The 19,884-nt window shown below is 42.6% G+C and overlaps 1 protein-coding gene and 1 long non-coding RNA gene across 6 annotated transcripts in view; one reads left to right on the top strand and one right to left on the bottom strand.

Moving 5' to 3' along the window:
• PTCH1 (patched 1) overlaps window positions 1-19,674 on the bottom strand; it is a 90,314-nt gene extending 70,640 nt beyond the window's left edge. For 2 of the 4 annotated variants that reach the window (XM_075931822.2, XM_075931821.2), the window contains exons 1-2: window positions 11,618-12,010; window positions 9,874-10,066 (exon numbers count right to left, since the gene is read on the bottom strand). In XM_075931822.2, the coding sequence (XP_075787937.2) occupies window positions 9,874-10,066; window positions 11,618-12,010 (586 nt within the window). Of the gene's footprint in view, window positions 1-9,316; window positions 9,536-9,873; window positions 10,067-11,617; window positions 12,011-19,426 lie in introns of those variants that run through there. The other 2 variants (XM_075931823.2, XM_075931824.2) reach the window with 2 other exon arrangements.
• LOC149524140 (uncharacterized) lies at window positions 10,733-16,322 on the top strand. Of its 2 annotated transcripts, none has more exons than XR_016349873.1 (3): window positions 10,733-11,082; window positions 11,266-12,146; window positions 15,546-16,322. It is a non-coding gene; the product is annotated as an uncharacterized LOC149524140 (long non-coding RNA). The 2 variants fall into 2 exon arrangements; XR_016349872.1 differs by lacking the exon at window positions 15,546-16,322 and adding an exon at window positions 12,894-13,562.
• Window positions 19,675-19,884: the final 210 nt, after the last annotated feature.

Raw genomic sequence — 19,884 nt, forward strand, 5'->3', positions numbered from 1 at the left:
AAGAACATCAGTTCCAAGGCTCAATTCCAATCTCAGGTACTTGGGTGTGCACCACCTCACTTGTACCTTAAAATATTTGTGTCTGCTTGTGTAAACCTGCACAGGGACATTATACTGATGTTATAAATACACAGGGATGACTTGTATATTTAAGACTGGAATGAGCTCTAGTATGAATCTCCAGAACAACATCCCCTCAGAATGAGTCATCTTATGGTTCTCCTTGTTTCTTCACCACTAATATATTTTACTTGATACCTGAAAAAATGACATTTTCCCCAAATATCAAACTAACAAAATTAAAGGCCTCCCATCAAAGAGTGTATGTGCATGCATGTATGTGAGAGAGATGAGAGTTTTACCTCCACATGCTACTTCCTTTGGCAAAATTTAGGGTGGACATAGCAATCAAGATGATATTTGAAAAATATCTACATTGCCAGAAAATAAACATGAACTTTACCTAAAATTTCCTATTAAAATAAAGATTATCTAAACACAACCACCCACAAAGCCAAACACCACAAGAAAAAATATCTTTCCCTTGATGCTTTATTTAAATCTACTTCTTGTCAGTGTAACTCTTATTACTTAAAAACAAACAAACCCAACACACAATGGGACAAATGTATACTTCATCTTACATTTACACCAAAGATAAATATAGCCTATTCTAGCTAGGTTTCTTGCTTAACATTGCACTCAATAAAAAATATCATATACTGTACTACATACAGTTGGAGGGAAAAACACTAATTCCCTACACTTCATGAGTCAGAAGCTAAGCAGAGAAAAAGCAGCTATTTTAGTGCACTATGCATTTTCAATATGGACAATGCATTTTTAATAATTCTGAATGTTCTGCTATCAGAGTATCATCTAATGTATACTTTTTCCTCATCCAGGCAGCGACAATTTACTCATGTAGCCTCTGTTAACAATACTGGAAGTTGTACATCTAAATCTTCCCAAACTTTGAGGGAGAGTAAGCTCCTTAATATAGAGCTGTCAGATTATGATTAAGGAGTTTTACTGTTTCTTCAACTTTTCTAGACAGAGTTACTAACAAACACATGTGGGGAAGAGACTTCCTGTGAAGAAAAAGTTTGTGGGGGAGGGAGAGAGGAAAATCTATGAGATATTTGAGATGAATAAGGAAGATTAAGAAAATGTAATATGTACCATCATAGTTATGCAGAGATAGAGCGGACACATGGAATTATCCATTTAAAATAAAAGATTAATAGGTGAAACTAGGCTACTCAACTTCTATTCTCCAAATTCAAAAAGATAAAGCTTATTTTTAACTTATATTTCTATATTACCTTTAGAGGTGACATATTGTACAAGGTGAAGAAGACAAATTCTGCTGAATTTATGTGAAGAGAAATCTAACAAGCAATTGTATTAAAATGTTGATTTTGAAATAGACCTTGTAACAAACCATATTTTCTCAAAGTCTTCCCACCAGGAAGAGGACACTCTGATGGGCATCATCTAATTTGGGTAAGTAGTAATTTGAATGCATAACTCACAGTTGTGTTAACAGGAGTCATGCACATAAACTCAGGAGTGTCAAGTTGAGAATGTACCCCAATAGATACTAAATTGAAAGCTGTTGCAGACAAGTTAAAGCTAGTATCCTAGTGGACGCAGCTCCAGTGGGTCACAGCAAGGTCAGCTTTGAAGGAGAAATCCAAATGAAATATAAACATGGCGTTGTGGAAACCAGACAAATCTCCCATAGCTTCATCCAGCCAGCACTAATCTAGGCATCAGCTGTGGAGCATAATCTAAACAAACGGATCAGTCAGTTCATACATCTGGAAGCTGTCATATTTTGGAGCCTCCTAACAAGTTATGTATAACTGAAACATCCAGTTGCATATGCTTGCTTTTAAACCTGTTGAAGGGTCAAAAATGTTACATGCACACATAGTGCAGTATTACTACATTCTGGGATGCCACCACAGACATTGTTTCAGAATAGAGACTGGATTATCTCCTGCCATTGAAAAACTCATTGAAATGGATGAAGCAGAACATGGGGGAAGGGAAACCACACAAGGAGCTGTAGAGTTTTCTTTGAATCACCCTTTTTGCTGAAAGGGACTTGGGAAAGGGAGAGGACTCTAAAATTCCTTGTTTCCCAACTCCCAAAGATCTCTAGGGAAGGAAAAAGCTGTCTGCAAAGAGACAGAAGCCATCTAACAGGTATAGCTTCTGCTTCTTTCACACCCTCCTGACTGGCACTGCAACACCAGCAAGAGTTGTAAGTCCAAGAGCTAGGTTTCTGTTAAGCAGCAGTTACAAAGGGGACCCAGAGGAAAGCACACAACTTTGATCTATATTACTTTACACCTGGGTTTCTACATTGAAATCCCTGGGCTCTATAAGGAACAGTGCTGCAGAAAATCCCCTCCCATCCTTTCACCATCACTAGAACACCACAGGGTACAGGAATTCACTTGGAGAACAGGAGGATAGAGGAGATAAATGAAGCAGTGCAGGCTACGTTCCAAGAGGAAACAGGGGAGACCCTTTCCCTGCCTAGATCCACTGGGGACAATCTGCTCCAGAGATTAATTGGAGTGTGAAGTATCTGGAAATAATAATGAAGCAAATTTTCACTGACTTCAAACCAATAGAAAGAACTTCTATTTTAAATAAACTAACCAAAACCATACTAATGTTTCAATGTATTTAGAACTCAGAAAGGGTACAAATCTGATTGCTCTGGAAACAGATCTTTTGGGATCCACTTAAGAGTTACAGAACAAGCAGTGGCAATGCAGTGTGTATCTGTATGGTAAAATTTTGTATAGATCTTTGATAAAATCTTGGTGCACTGAAGTCCCTCATTGCACTTGGGTGAAATCCTGGATGCAGTGAAAATTTTGCCATCAACTTCAATTGGAACAGGATTTCACCCTTATCTTAGAAATGATGAAAATACCAAATGTGACCACTATTTATAATAGTCCCATAAACAATTAATTTAAAATTAATCTTCCAGATTATTTTTTGAAGTACAAGCTTCCCCCATCTCACAACTGTGCATCAATCCTGGCCTCAAATTACCATACCTAGAGAAAGAGTGTATTGTACTTCAGTCTTCATGTTCATCTACTCATTGATGCTCTGCTAAAAAGTATAACATGGATCCAGCTGGGCCAGTGGTTTTAATAACATGGACACCTGTCCACCAAGAACTGGACTGAGTCTGATACCACCAATGATCTCTTATTTAACATATGAGCTTTAAGAAGAGACTACAGGCATATTTTCAATAACCAAAACCTTTTTACCCATTTTCACTTAACAGCTTAATATTTTACAACACTTGGTTCAAATAAAACCACAGAAGTTAGTCACCCTTCATTTTAGCACTTAAATTGATATCACATATTAAAAATTGCTCTTAACCTTCAAACTAGAAACTGAATAAATTTTCAATATGACTGACAGCTAACTTTTAAACCAAGAAAATTCTGTGTCCATTAATGTAACAGACCAATAATTGTATGTTGACTATATTCCTAGTATTACCATTCTCTGGTCTAGTACATGATACTTTTACTACTACTACTTTTGCTAGACATAACAGTAAAACCTCATTTATCCAAACAAAGCAGGAGACATGAAGATTATTCTGATAAGCAAAAGACTTCTCACTGCACACTATGCATGCTGCAGGACTCATCCCAATGCTAGATAATAGAAGTTAACAAATAAGTAAGCATCTATGCTGAATTACTTCCTTTCCTGACATCCAAGTCTTACCACTCTATTAGATTGGTGAATCTCTGCTACCAAATCAATTAAAGGTCTCAGAGGGGTAGCCATGTTAGTCTGCAACTTCAGGTTGCTTCATTCAAAACAGCAGGGCTTAATTAAAAATAAGCTATGCAAATTGTGCTACATCAACTGCACACCTTATTTCGAAATAGCTTATTTCTAAATTGGGAGTGCCTACCCAGCACTTCTTTTGAAATACAGCACTCTTCTGCCAACTTCCATTACTCCTCCTGCAATGAGGGTCACAGGAGTAGGAAAAAGAAGTCCTCCAGCTTGACAGTATTTTGACATTATTTCTAAATAACTGCCTGCTGTGTAGACATGGACTACGTTATTTCGAAATAGCGCTAGTTATTTTGAAATACTGTTGCTGTGTAGATATACCCTCCAAAAAAACTTAAAATCAACAATGGTCCTGTAGCACCCTTAGAATAACAAAAATATATGAATAGAATCATGAGCTTTCGTGGGCACAACCCACAACTTTGTCATCTGAAGGAGCAGGCTGTGCCCATGAAAGCTCATGAAACTATTTATATATTTTTGTTAGTCTCCGAGGTGCTACAGGACCATTGTTGTTTCTCAAACCAATTAAATTAAATTCAAATATTTGTTACAAGTTTTAATTATAATCAATAGCTAGTTATTTATCAAATAAATAAAAGTGAACTACCAAAAGAGTCTTTTGTGCTCCCTTCTAGCTAAACCCTCCTTCTTCCTTCTGCTGTGTGGAAGGGTTCAAATGGTCATAAATTGTGCCTGGAAAAGATTCCTTGGGTCAGAGCATGGCAATGGGGTTTAAGCAATTAAGTAAGTTTTGCTCTGCCATTTACCTACCATTTGCCAATGCAGTATTGCAAAAGTAGGCACAGCTAAGACCATGAAGGGAGGTCCCAGCACTATTCAACTGCACGCTGGATGATGCTTTGGTGTTCTGGAGAAACTTGAAGGAAAAATATACAAGTTGCAAAAAGGGAGTTCTGACTAGGCCAATTCCTGCTGAACCTTATTCAAGCAACATACATTGATTTGGCCCACTGAGAAGAATGTGTTCTTTAGCAGTAGCAGATTTGTGTTCTTTAACAGCACCAGATTTGTGGAGGTCTATTACATTATCGCCTTCCTTTTGTCCCTCCAGAAAGCATAGTTTAAAGTTAACTGTCCTATGCAGCATTTAAGGAACCATGCCTATTTAAGGAAGCTAGCCTGCTTTGTTCACTTTGTTTCCTCCCATTACCCCTTCCCAACTCCTGAACTGGATAGGTACATTAATTTCATACTACTTTACAGTATCAAAGAGTGAGGTAACTCATTCTAGGACTTACGGATAACTTATCTTGATTAATATGTTTTATTTAACACTGCTGCTGGGAACTTACAAGCTTCATCTATCCTGCACATTGATTCAGTTGAAGTTAGCATGTGCTTTATTTGATCCAGGTACTGAAGATGAGCTTTCCACATGGCTGTTGAGACATTCCTCCCCCCTTGCTTTCAACCTGCATGGGAAAAGGGAGTTCTGCCTAGCTTATACAGTCAGCCTGTGGAAGGCCTGTTCCTGAAAATAACCACTTGCCATGTGACAGCAAGAACTATCCCTCCTTTCTCGAATGGCAGGATCTCTGGCATGTAGTCTTAGCAGTGAATTGTGATGCCTTTTTCTTAATCTCCTCATTGGAGAGGGTATAAAAAAGGGGGCAAGTGACAAGCAGAAGGAAGAAAGATAAGAAAGCAGTGTGAGGACAGTAGAAATAGGTGGCAGGAAAAATGAGACAAAGCTGCTCTCCCCTTTGTGATCTGCAGCAGCTCTCACCAATAGCCAAACTACAGGTTATCATGCATCAGAACCTTTATTTGGGGAGCAGAGTCACACATTAGCTATGAGATATAAAGGCCACACCTCTCCTACCTATCTCCTCACCGAGGATGACCAATCATAGTCATATGTAGCTACCTTGCTGTTTATGACCATATAGTGCATAGTTACTAGAGGTATATCACAATAAATTGCAGTGGAATCTAAGACCCTATTTATAACCAACAAGATTCAACCACAGAGGAAATGGATGTAAAATCCTTTCTGCACTTGTGGGTATTGTGTAAGGAGCGAAAAATCACCACATTTCCAGCACACACAGCCACAGACAATAGGTCCATGATCACACAGAACCACCTGCAAAGGAACTGTTTCTTCAAGATCTCATGCAGTGGCTTTTGTTTGCTAAACAGGCTAAAACTGATCTTTCTGAGGTCTCTATAACAAGAATTAATTATAATATATCTGAAACTGTCAATCTTTCTGATGAGGGAAACAAGGGAAAGACCCAGTCACTCCTCAGTCATGGAAGAACCTGAAATGTTGGACTGATGGAGAAGGGAATTTGGGGGTCAAATTGAGGGCAGTGAGACTGTAGGACATGCAGGAACTATTAAAATATTCTGGACAGCACAAGCAAGGGAGATGGATTAAAAATATTCCTCTAAGACCTATTGTTGCCAATTAGCGATTCAGGGGAAAGACACTTTGGTACCAGTATGCACACCAAAAACCAAGTATGTTCGAACAAACGGTGAAGTAGGAAGTCTAGTAAGAGAAAGCTGCAAGAATAAAAAACTTAAAGAACTTCTTCTCTTCCATCCTTCCTTGAACTTTTCCACCAGGTGGGTTTTTGCAGCTCTTACATAAATATTTCCATGTAATATTGTAATAGCTTTAAATATTCACTTCTAGTAATTTATTTTGGACTCTGGATGATCTTAGAACTAATTCAAACTTCATTCTCACTACAAATTGAACCTCTCTAGTCCAGAACTCTCTGGTCTGGCAGCAGCTGTTGTCTGGCATGATTTCAGTTTGCTGGATGTTCACTTATCATGGGTGTGGCCAAGTTTCCTGTGGTCCCATAAAGTTTGTTTACCGCCACCAGTCCTGGATCTCAGTGTTCAGTGCTGTTATTTAGCTCTAATGTACCCCTAAATATCCTCTAACAGCCCAGTAAGCAGGGAAAGTGTTTGTAATACTACAAGACAATATTGACCACCCATGGTCTGGAAAATTCTCTGGTTCAGAGTTGGTCAGATCCCAAGGGTGCCAGACTAGAAAAGTTCAACCTGTACTTCTAAATAATTCTGATTTAGAATTTTTTAGATTCATAGTTCATTCCTACCAAGTTTCTATGTTGCAGTACCTTCCATGTTCTTAGTATTCATTTACATACAAGAAGTTGATTTTTTATGTAAATACTGACAATTCCTTGAGAGATGATCATTTTTAAAAGTTTGAACAAAATAAACCCTTTTATTGCAACTGCAATGGAAACACATTTTGCATAATTTGCTGTATTCAACCCATATTGCTCTGTATATTTAAATAATCTTATTAAACAAAGTGTAAAAAGCAGAATAAAATATTTAGATTAATGAACACATCAGTTTAAAATGTGATGTAAAGAGTTTTTTAAGCTCTTAGGCTCAACACATTGCCCCGTTGCTTATTTTAGTATAGTACCTAGCCCACTATAAATAATAATACAGTAGGTTAAAACTGGATTGTGCATGCATACACACACACAGCAAAACTGGTATGACATCACTTTCCAGCATTTATGTGCAGAAGGAACATCATTTTCCAGACTACCTCTCCTCGTGCTTCTCCCCACTCTGCACTCTCTTCTGTTTATACTTTTAACCACAGAAATATGCAACTACTATTCATTTGGTTTATTTGTATAACATCCATGTTTGTGAACAGAACATTTATACAGTCTCAACTGAAGACACAATTTAGTCAGACTTTTCTATTGATGGCCTTATAGTGGCAGACTGGGAGTTAATTTAATTTAAATTAAAGAATATGCTCTTTCATCTTAATTAACTAACCTTTTCTGTAATCTAAGAGCGCAGCAGTTTCCAAAGTCAGAGTTTTAATAATATTTTACTGACATGAAAAGTAAACTCAATCAATGTGAAATTAGGTCAACTCCGTACAGCCAACTGTATTATGAATTAATATTGGTTATCCAAATTCTGAAGACTACTAAGTTTTTGCACTCGGGAAAATATTTTTTTCCATGAACACCAAAGACGTGGAAAGAGATCAAAATAGTGACTAAACCACATGGTTATGTTATAAATCACATATTTCTAGAAAACCACATTTCCATTGTTGGTCACACAGGAACTGCCAGTACAGTAAACAGGGAGTTGCTTGGTATTAAGCTGACAGGAAAAACAGGTGGCATGAGATGAGACGAGACCACTGTTCTAGATAGCTGACTATTAGTTTATACCATGGTTAAGATACTAAATCATAGCATAATACTGCAAACCAACATTACCAATGAAGTTTTGGGTTAAGTTCACATCAGGAGGCAGAAGCAAAGGAGAGGAGAGAAGATTGTAAAACACTTAATTTAAAATGCCACAAGAGAATCTTGCAAAGAGTTAAGACATGAAACAATGTTGAAAAGTTATTCAAATCCTATTCATGGAAGTGGTCATTAGAGTAAACTGCACATAAAAGACAACATTCCTACCACAACTTCCTAATGCACATCTCTGATTTTGGACAGAATCCTTCAGTGTTCCTACTCAGCATGTCTGAAGAGCAGTTGCAGGATGGTCCCACTGCAATTAGAATTACTCTTCTACTGTACAAAGACTGTTCAGTTATCAGCAAGTTCTTATCTTAAAAACAAACTCAAAAGTTGAAAAATGGTTTTTCCACTGGAGTCACTGGGACCAGAATTGCCATGCTCCATCCATAAAGCAAGACAGGCTACACCCACGGTCTGTTGATCCCTGTTCTTTCTCTCACTACTGCGTTCTCCACACACAGGGCCAGTCGGTAGTAGTTACTTTATGCACTGCTCCATATTATTTTTATGAGCCAGATCCTGCTGAAAGATGCTTTGACTGAAATCCAGAGTAATGATTGTGGTCAACGGGTTAGTTAGGATTTACACCAACCTAACTGAAGGTAGAATTGAAACCTAACCTAATACTATTCTATAAAAGAGAATAAACGAGCTTTTTCTCCCTCACTGATGGTGGTGTAAATCCAGAGTATTGCCCTAGGCATCAGTGGCGTGCCAGGGTGGTAAAACCCATCTACCCTAACAGATGACTCAGGCCCCCAGGGGCTGCAATGGGAGCTCTGGCAGCAGGATGGGTCCCTTTTTATAGCCTACATTTAAAAAAATGCACTAAAGCGTGCAAAATGGCTTAACCTTTAGCAAGTTCACCTAAGGCAGCATTTCTACCCTGCTGATTCCACGCTAGCGCGATGCAGCTTAGCGCCCGGTGCACAAGCCCCGCTTGGCTGAATTTGCTTAGTCTCTTGCATTAAAAAAAAAAAACCAAACCAAAACAACCAACAACCTGGTTTTAATCTAAAAAAACCCGACCCTTCTCCACAGCAGAGCGGGGCCCCCACCCGCTCGGAGACATTCATCTGCTTTGCAAACAATCCAGCATGCGTTCCAGTCTGGGCTTCGCGGCCTTTTTTTTTTTTTTTTACCTTGAGACAAATGTTTTTTCCCCGCAGTTGAAAGCTGTCCAAAAAAACAGGACCACACACACACACAGCCCCGCCGCGCTGCGCCGCTCGCGTCCCTCTGCGGCCGGGGAGGGCGCACGCACTCCCAAAATGGCGGAGGGGAGGGCTGCTCTCTGCACAGACCTTCCTTTCATGCTGTTACAGCTGGGGGGGAGGGGACACGGCCACAAACAAACACCCCCCCCCCCCAACATGGCTCTCCCCCTTCCCTGCGGACGGACAGACAGACAGACGCAGAGGCGGTACATCCCAGCGCCTTGTCCTCCCACGCACCCTCCTTAACCAGCCTCCTGTCCAAAGCCATCTAGCCAAACACGACCCGCGCACTCTTCGCCAGGGGCTTCCACGCCACTCACTAGGCAAAGCCACAATTTCCCCTCGCTGCAGGGGCTTGGGGGGGCGGGGGAGTGTAGGTGCATAGACTTGCACCAGGCAGTCTCTGGAAATGAAAGAAGTGGGGTGGGATGGAGGACAGGAGGGGTCAAGGGAAGCGAAGCCACAAGCAGGGAAAGTCTTACCTTCCACCCAGAGCTCCTCCACGTTGGTTTCGAGATTAGCTGCCCTTAATCCTACAGCGAAAGCCCCAAATATCAAGAGGCCAACAACCAAAAACTTTCCGCAGTTTTTTTGAATGTAACAGCCCAGTTTAAATAATAGTCTCTGAAACTTCGCTCTTAGCCACAACGGTGCTTTTCTCCCAGTAGCCTTCCCCTGCAAGGCAAGAAAAGGTTAGCAGTTAAACGGCTGGAAACATCCCCGCACATCCAAATGCATATCCAGCATGCATATGCACCTTTTAGGGGCCGGAGGGCAAGCAGAACCCAAGTGTTTATCAATGCATACAAGCAAATAGCCTTATAGCAGAGTGTCTATTTCATTGGGAATAATAATACGACAGACTGTTGCCATGACCCTGCTGAGCAGTCGGATGAATTAAAATGTGTATTTGCTGGTAATTCTATTCATAAATCAGTGCACAGTTCTGCGATTACATCACTGCTTGAGATCCGTAAAACTGAGAGAGACAACTGATCTGAACAACGGATCACCGCCTTCTTGTAATGAAGTCACCGCTATCAATTCAATTTGCAAAAATTCTTTCATGCTAGCAAGATTTACAACACTAGGGGAGAAATAATCAATGCAGATGAATCGCAACAGGCATGCCAAGAAAAAAAATCCCCTTTCCTGTTCTTGTTACATATCTCTACAGGGCTGAACGGAGGTTGACGGTGGGGGGAACGCTACTGTGTGTAACAATTTGTTGCCGTGTCCCTGATTCCCAGCTCTCAGCACCAACTCTGTAGTAAATGAATGTTCCACGTGGTTAGCAATGCTGTAAGATCATAAGCTTAATAGTAATTCATTTCCATAGAGTTTGGAGACGCTGTGTGATCTGAATTAGGAAGTAGAGCAGCCATCTGTAAGCTACGACAATATTTGTGAACGGAAGAGGGCAGCCACATGGGTTTTTTTCCCTTTCCCCCTTACTGCAAAGCCTAAAAATCTGCTCCATGGAATAAAACGCTCTCTGAAGAAAGGCAATGGCTCGATGTTGTTTACTTTGAACATTTTTCCCTCGCCAAAGTAACAAGCGGGACTTGTGTGTGTGCGTGCGTGCACCAGAGGCAAGTTTCCAAGAAATCCCTGCACTTGGAGCATTTTAATATTAACAATAAACGCAACGATCCGGGGGAACTCAATCTGACTTGCACGGCAGATTTAAGGTGGCAATTTGTTTACAACTTTCATTTTTCCTCCAGCCGCTGGGGGTAAACATCACAAACTTTCTACTACGGGATTTCTCTCTTAAGGAAGTCGCGACTCCACACTTACTGGAAAACGTAACAAAGCAAAACTTCAGCCAAAAAAAAAAAAGGAAATCACTGAAACCTCTTTTCCCATTGCAGCCTGGCGTTAAAGAAGTTGAGCGGAACTACCGAGGGATGGAGAGAAGCGAAGGAAGCAGAGAAAGAGGCAAGAGGAGGAGAGAACAAGGACAGAGTAACTCCCCAGAGACAAAACACCGTGAAACTGCCCCGGGTAAGTTTAATGAGAGGATTCAAAAGCACAACCACACACCGGGGAAAGTGTGTACAAGAAGGGAGGGAAAGAGGGCAAAGGAGTCACAGGAATTGTTTCCCCTTCCTCACAGCGATTTATTGGTGGCTGCTTCCTTTCCATCTCCTCCTTCCACCCCTTGGAAAATACCCTCACCTCAGCCCTCCCCCGCCCCCCAAATCTGGAAAGAGAGTCATGCACCTTTGAAATCTGCTCCAAGGCAAAAGCTGCATCGCAGTAGCTTGGCCGCTGCAGATACTCCAGATCCAGCGCCGCGGCGCGCCTGTTCCCTCCGGTCAGTCTCCGCCTTCTGCTGCAGCTTCTCCCCGGCCGATCGAGGTCTCTGCAGCAGCCACCGCCACCAGCCCCGCCGCTGCTCTCCGGCTCCGAAACGTTAACAGCCGAGGCCATGTTGCCGCCGCCGGGACGGGGCTGCTGCCTCTGCTGCTGCTGTTGTTTTGGCGACCCACGGGCTGGGTCCTCTGTGATTCCCCGCAGCGCGCTGCTGCTTTGGGGCGATCCAGGGGAACGGGAGGCTGGCTGGGCTGCTGGCGCTTCTTTCCGCAGGCTGCTGGTGACAGACCACCTCTTCATACCGCGTTTGCTGCTGCTCCTCTGGCTGCTCCTGGCGAGTCAGACCCTGCGCCTTCCATTGCAACATTTCGCGATGATCCGGAGCTTTCTGGCGCTACCGCTTCCCACATCCAGTGCGTCTGCGAGTGGAGCGAGCGTGAGTGATTTGCCGTCCCCCCTTCGTTGCTCCGGCTTTAGTTTTCTACTGCTCCTTTTGCAGCTAAAAGAAACCAGCCTCTTCCCCCCCTGCCCCCTTTCCCCTTCTGTCTTCCTCCGTGAAAGCAAAGCAAGGGAGGGCTGGAGCTTTTCTTGCTCTCAGTGGTGCTGCTGCTGTTGGTCTGTCTCGGCGCGCTGTACCATTCTGTCTCAGGGCAGAGCTGTCTCTGACTCCCGGGGCTTTGGGGACTCCAGTCTCTCTCTCTCCCTGTACGTGTGTGTGTGTCTCTCTCTCCCTCTGTGTGTGTGCAGCAGCGAGCAGCAGCTCCTTGATTCAATAGATGAGATGAAGAAGAAAAAAAGAACTCTCTCCATTTGGATAAAGAGGAGGAGGAGTGAAACGGGGGGGGGGGGGAGAGAGAAAGAGAGAGGAGAGAGAAAAAGACTTGAAATCCCGCCCCTGGGGCTGTCAGATGGCTTGGGTTTCTGGGATGCGATTGGCTCAAGGAGGGCAGAAATTACTCAGCAAACATGACTATTATTAGCTGCTTAGCAACAGCTCACCAAAGTAGAGAGACCACCCAGGCAGGCAACCCTTGTGTGTGCATCTCCAGCTTCAGGGGGAGCCTTAAAGAGATCCAGCCTTCTTTGCATGCAATACTTCCATTAAGGAATGCCTTCCCCCTTTCTTGTTTCTTTTCTTTTCAAGAAAGCTTTTATTTTTTTAAGAGACGCTATTTTTTTACAGGCACACACACAGAATTTCCTTGCGACCAACATTCAAAAATATATTTTGCCTTTTTTTAAAAAAAGTACCACAGGATTTCTGAAGTTCCTTAAAAAGAAAATCCTTTTAGAGGCACCTTGGCCTCAATCTGCAACAAATACTGGGAGGTCCAAGTTGAATTCCCAGGCTTGCACAGATAATGACAGGGTGGTGGATACTGCGGTAGAAAGTGCCAGACTTCTCTTTTCTTTCTTAACTAAAGAGAAGACTTAGTTCCTTGCTATAAAATAACCACTTACAATAAGAAAAACACAACGGAAGCTTAACACTTAAATAAGGGAATTTAAACCGTGCAGTTTGTTTTAACTTAGTATTCACTCTTTCACTGAAATCCTAGGAAACTCAATTTAATACATTTTAATGTAAAATGAATAAAATGTAAAGCTGGCAACCGCTAACTGCTTTTTTACATTAAATGAATCGCTAGATTGTTTAATTTTTGGCACCCGCTTTCCACGTTTCTGTTCATTTAAAATCAGCCATTCATTGAGGTGTTTTTTTTTAAGTTATACACGTTATATGTACGATGCCAACTCTACAGAATATATAGGGTTCGATGGTGAACTCGCCGAAGACAATCTGGTTGTCTGTTAATTGTTTATACTAATAAACCTCGATGTTTTACTTTTAGCTAATGTCACTTAGATTGGTGACAGAGACAAAAATCTTGTATAGTCGTAGTAGTATTGAGTCATTGTTATGATGCACTAAAGGATCATCCCCTCTGAACTCGCACAGATTCAGGGCTTGTTCTTTTCACTCTTTACTCACGCAGACTTCCCACTGAAGTTAGTGGGAGCCCTGCCTGTGTAAAGAGGACAAGATCGAGCCTGAAAGGCTTAAAGCACTTTCCCCTTGCACAGACTACATTTAATTATAGTTGGTTCAACAACAGACTGTTTTCAGTGACTTCAGGCGTGAAAGTAGCGGGAGTTTGTTGTTTGACTGTGAAATGAGGAGTGTTGCTTTAAGGTGCACACGGTGTGTGTTCATTGAAAAAAAAAACCCCGTCTACTTTGAAAGAAAGGGGGAGGGGCGGGGAGGCGGGCCCCGATCTTTCACGTGATAGGCGGGCCCCGGGCGCGCATGGCTAGGCGTTCCTTCCCCTCCCGGGGCGGTGAGTATGGGCAGCCGCTGCTGTGCAGCCGTAGTACTCAGAGGCTGGAAGCGAATGCAAAAAGCAGGTACGAGGCTAAACTGTGACGAGCCAGTCAGGTCGGGGGCGGGAGCAGCTCTGTAAGGCGGGGAAGGGGAATCCGGGCTCTTCCCCTCGTTCTGAGCTGCTGCTGCTGCACCGAGACATGCCAGGCAAGCCATAGTACATTCCTAAAGGAGGTCTCCCCCTTTACGTTAGCCAATACCATGCCGGGCTGGTTGCTACCGGCCAATAGCGAGAGGGAAAGGAGACTTTTCCATTCAAGTCTGCACAACGTCGTGGGGATAGTCACGGACTGCCGGCGGAGACAGACCCCATTGAGTTATGCGCACAGCTCGCACATCGGGGACCAACGGGGGGTTCTCCTACGCGGCAGAAACTTTACCCCGGGGCTTCCGCTCGTGGGAGTCTTGCCTGCCGCACAGATGTTAGCAGGGATGGGGTGATGCCCCTGCAAAATATATGCCAGTTTTCTAAAGAAGAATTCACCAAGCACACAGCGGGGACGGTACAGTATTTTACATAGTGCAGGGGAGATCTAAGTGGAAAACGCGTTAAGTGTAACCGCCTGCGAGATATAGAGAAGGAGAGGGTAAGGAGGAGAACCATGTTTGGTGGAAGAAACACAAACAAGTGAACAAAACAAAAGCAATAGAGCTAAATAACGTGGCAACCGGATTGGGTAGACACCTAACTCAATTATAAATTCAAGGACATGGGCAGCGTATGGAAAACCCGTTATTCTAGTGAATGTAGGTATTTGTAATAAAGTTAAGTCATCGCAGTTAGTTGATCAGAGATCCCAAGTCCTAACAGTCATTCGGTGATATCACCGACATTTTTTTCACAACTTTTACTACTCTGTTGTTGGCCTCAGGTCTGGAGGTGCTTATAACTTTTAAAAATGCGACCACGACTATCTTATCTTACACACTGGCTTGTTTGTACATCCCCAGCTTCACAGGGGGCAGGAACGCATAAACTAAAAACAACCCTTTTCAGATGGAAACTGATATCTCCATTATGTAGTAGATGAAACTGTTGTTCCATAGTTACTGATTGAAAACGTTAACTGCTCCCCATCTAATTAGAAATCGATAATGTTGCTATCATTCAAGCCTCTAGTTTTAATCGGGAGTGGGGGAGAAACGTTGGCATGCAAGCATTTTAGCTTAGTTTCACTTTAATTTTAACCCAGTTGAACGTCATTCTTTAACGTTTAAATACCTCAAATCCTCAGGTTTCCTCCTGTGTGATAGGCTAACTTTTCAGCATTTCACACAATAGCTCCATGCTCATAAATTCTTGCTACTGGTTCCAAAACTCAATTTGAAGACTCAGATTTAACAAGCACTATCTTAATCTCCCCTCTCTCCCTGTGGTCTGTTTTTTTCATACACAGGAGATGAATTACTGCAGGGATCTAATTGGCCTTGTTTCTGCAATTTTTTTTAAAGGAAGAAGTGTCAGTGTAAAAAGTCTGTCTCAACTTGGGTGGTCGGAGAAGTGGCTGCCCCCAATTTGCCTCATTGCTGATGCATGCGAGTGCTACATTCCCAGCGATAATGTTGTTCCTAATCAATCTGCCCTTATTTACATTTGTAAGCATTGTTGGCTTTAATATGCATGCCCTGTGCATGTAACTGTGGCTCGACACCAGTTTTTTTTTTTATTTCCACAAATCACAAGGATCCCACAGATTTCATATAGAGCTGTCTTTAGGGATGAAGGCCTGCCTGCTAAAGAGGCTGGTAGGGAGGCACTTCTTGCCTGAAATCCTTTACACCTTGCCTTTCCCTGTGTATGTTCACTGCAAACTTGTGTGGCAAAACCTCAGGAATTTGGACAAACACTCATAACCTCCATCTGGACGGTCTTAGGATGCTCTACATTTTATATAATCTTCTGTTCAAAAAGCTGAATTTTTCAGTACAAATTCGAAGAAGTCAGAGCTTCACATTTCCCCAAATAAAGTGAGCATCAGCTCTAATATGTGTTAATAATGGCTAGGAGATAAATTAAATCGATTTTTGTGAGTTTTCCAGCTTTTCAACCTCTTGTGGGCCACACCATAAAGAACACTGCACTCACTGTAGCATCCGGTTACATTTACACAGAAACGACACTGAAATAAAACACCTGCAGTACAGATTGTTTGTTCGGATGTTATGAGACAGCGGAGCATTGGACTGCGGCAGAATAAAACCGACTTGTAATAAACTAAATTGCCTTTGGTTTTGTAGATTTTATTGGGTTTTGCCTCTCAGACACAATCGTGCTAGACTGGAGGTCTGTTTCTGGTCTGAAATCTCCTGTGATAGGCTGGCTGCTGCCAAGAATCAGACCACATTTTACATCACAGAGCCTATATTTTAATTTTCATCTGATCACTCCCTCCCTTTAAATAAACTCTTCGTTATCACAACTTCTACATCTATCTATTTGTTTTTACAGGCGAGTGGCTGAAACATGCAGGGAACGACATTCTGTAGGGAGACATTCTAAAAAAGTGCTCAGGGCTTGGGAAAGGACCAGGCAGCATGAATCAAACACTGTTCTTCCCCCCACCCCCACCCCCACCCCTTCCTCAGGACTGCAAGAAAAGGAACTGCTCGAGCCAACTTGTCAAAACAATGCGGCTAATTACCCCTGATCTCCTTTAATGGAAAGCTGCTCCGCACGCCACAAAGAGCAAATGAGGGATCTACAGCATAAGCCCAGGAGCGCAGGCATTCCATCCGTACAGAGCTGCGGGGTAATGTGCCACCAGAATCCCACAGACCTCTGCATTCAGCACGAGGCACAAGCAAGTTCAGCAGGGTGAGCAGCCCTGGAAGCTGGGAACCACACCAGCAGTTGTAGGGTAGCAACAGTTAACTGGCTCTAAAGTCTGGAGGAGAGCCCAACCCTTGCCATCCTCTCTGCTGAAGGCTTTTTAAGCTTTATAAACCCGAATAGTTTTCAAAACGGATTCTTTTTCTGGCAAAATGTCCCGTCTCTTGCATTACTTTAATGGGCACAGAAATGGGAAGTTACAGTCAAGAGTGTGTAGCCATTCTGGACAACATCATGGCTCTGTAACTATATCTTCCAGGCTTTTGCATTCGGCAGAAGGCAGGGCCATTCATTTTCATGATCTCTGCCATCGGGTCTTGCAGGAAAAAAGCTGAGCTACACGATCCCTTTGACCCACTGCTGGAGCAACAAATTTATTAGAGATATAGGCGTGAGAAATGAAAAGGAAGTAAAACAATTCAGGCTCATTGTGTGTCTTTCTTTCATACTGCTAATCCGGTTTACACATCACGCCTACATGTCTCAATAGGGCTTTATACACTGTGGCAAAGGCAAAAGAAAATAAAAGGTGTGTGTGTGAGAGAGAGCGAGAGAGGAAGAGAGAGAGAAATAAAGATAAAACGGGGAAACCAAGACATTTTAATTCAGAGTGGGCTGCCTTGTCAGTTTTCCATCTACCGGCTCTGGAAAGCAAATAGATTTTTAAAGGACCCTCCCCCAAATGCTGACTCCTGTTCAGATATATTGTCAGATTATAATCTAGCTACACAATGACTCTAATAGCCCTAACCAGAAATTAGATACACCTATCAGACTGGTGTTGAAATGATGTGAAAGACCTCCGATCTAGAACTGGTAAATGCTGTTAGACTGGAGGGTGGTAGATATCCACATTAGCTTCAAGTTTTAATTTGTCATTTTTCTACAACGCCACACATTTTGCAGCCCATTTTCCAGAAATGGGACTATATTCTGCAGTGCACTCTCGGGTACAGTCTTCTACTGATTCAGTGTATTTAGAACATAGGTATATTATTGAATATACCAGGTGATGTAAAACCTGGATATGCTATAATGAACTGTTCGTTTTGAATGCTATCCTTGATTACTATCACTGTTTTATGTCAGTTACAACCTGGCACACGTAGCCACAAGGAGTATATGTTATACTGGCATCAGCGATTGGGTCAATTTTATTGACGCTAGAGCTATCTTATAACCTTGTTGTTGCTTTTTTGATATATATACACACACACGACACATAACTGGTTCCAACACTGTAGTCATAGGGACAGACAGTCCCTGCTGTATAGTCCTACTTTTCAGCATTTTGTGAATTGGTTACGAACATTTATTCTGAACTGTAAGGATAAAATACAAAGTCTCATGGCTATAAGTATTTTAAAAGGATCTACTTTGCCTTCATTAAGTAAAAGAAATGCAAACTACCAGAGGGTGTTCTTTTGGCCACAGATGTTGTGTTGTTCAACAAAGATTGGCTTCCTAGTTTACAATGCAAGTTTGCATTCTTTGGGGGCAGGCTGTTTCAGTAACAAAATGTGAAAATATGCAAGAGGCTGAGATTTGAACTGACAGATTATGCCACTACAGGAGTGACTTTCCAAAAGTGCTTTTAGTACGCATCTTTACTTCAAAGGAGTAGCAAGATTAATACACAACAAATGGCTTCCTGATTCCACAGAATAGACCTGACATCACAAAAGCTCAAAAATGTTGATGTGTGCTCTGAATGTATATCAGGAGTAAAGACCTGGAACGAGTCCACTCACAAGATACGACTTAAATTCCCCCCACACCTGCAAAATACATTCAGTGTCTCAACTTCGCCCTTTCTGCAGTTCCACTCTCAGTCCTCGCCCAGTCAAGACTCCCATTGGCTTTCCCCTGGCCATGAAGCACAGGATCTGGACTTATGAGCTGCATTCACTAGGCACCACATTAGGTGAGAGCCTCACTAGCTAGGATCTCCTTGTTTCTCGTATGTTTGACACTAGACCTTTAAGGACATTTGATCTGAGCATATGACAAGACTGTAGAGACATATTAATTTATAGAAAAGCTCTTTTATTCAAACGTGGTGCCCAGCAATTATCAGTCACAGAAGGAAAAGAATCTGCCCCTCGCCTGGATTCAGGAGCCCAGAGGGGACTGATAAACAGAAGCCAGGGTGGCGACCCTTCCAAGCGTGAAAATGGGATCCGAGAGTCCCCCCCCCTTCGCGTGAAAAATCACTGATCAATTCCATCACCACCATCCGGCTCAGGGAGAGGAACTATTCGAGGGACCCTCCTATCTTGAGCAGTGTAATAGTCAGCCATACAGACTCCTCTGCTCCCTTCCTGCTTTTTACACAAGCCAGGTTGCTCCCTCCTCGACCCCCGGTCCTCTTTCTGCTTCCCCAGCGAAGCAGACCCCATCTCCGTCAGATTTTTGCCATCTGCCACGAGCTTACTCCGGAGAAGGAGACACGTTATTGCTATTTTTTTTTTGGTTTAAACTGGAAAGATCAGCTTTTGCTTACCAGCATCTTCCCCCTTCTCATGTGGAGCACCTCGGTGGGAATTGGTGATCTGGTGGGTTTTTTAAATTTCATTCAGAGCAGAGGCAGACTTTGAGGTTACATCAGTTTTTCCCCCCTTCTTTCTTTTCGCTTCCTTGTTCCTTTTTTTTCCTCCAAAAGGAACTGAAAGTGTAAAAAAATAATCCTCCTAGGTTGCAGGCATTCTGCAGAGTGCTGGAAAGGCTCACAATTACATGCCTGTTTCTATTAAGCAGCTCCATCGTCCTCCATGTGGGTGGTCTGGCTCTCAATAGGCAGGACCTGTCAGGGTCACGTGATGAATCCGAAAACTTTACCCCTTTACAATAAACTCAAGCAAAGCAAAGTAAACTAAAGTAACGTGCTATCAGCAGAGCCCTCCTGGGTAAACAGGCAGCTCCCTGCTCCAGACCAGTTTAGCTCTCTGAGGCAAACTCGGG

This window comes from Pelodiscus sinensis, chromosome 6 (assembly GCF_052426305.1).
Source record: "Pelodiscus sinensis isolate ZL-2025 chromosome 6, ASM5242630v1, whole genome shotgun sequence".
Lineage (NCBI taxonomy): Eukaryota > Metazoa > Chordata > Testudines > Trionychidae > Pelodiscus > Pelodiscus sinensis.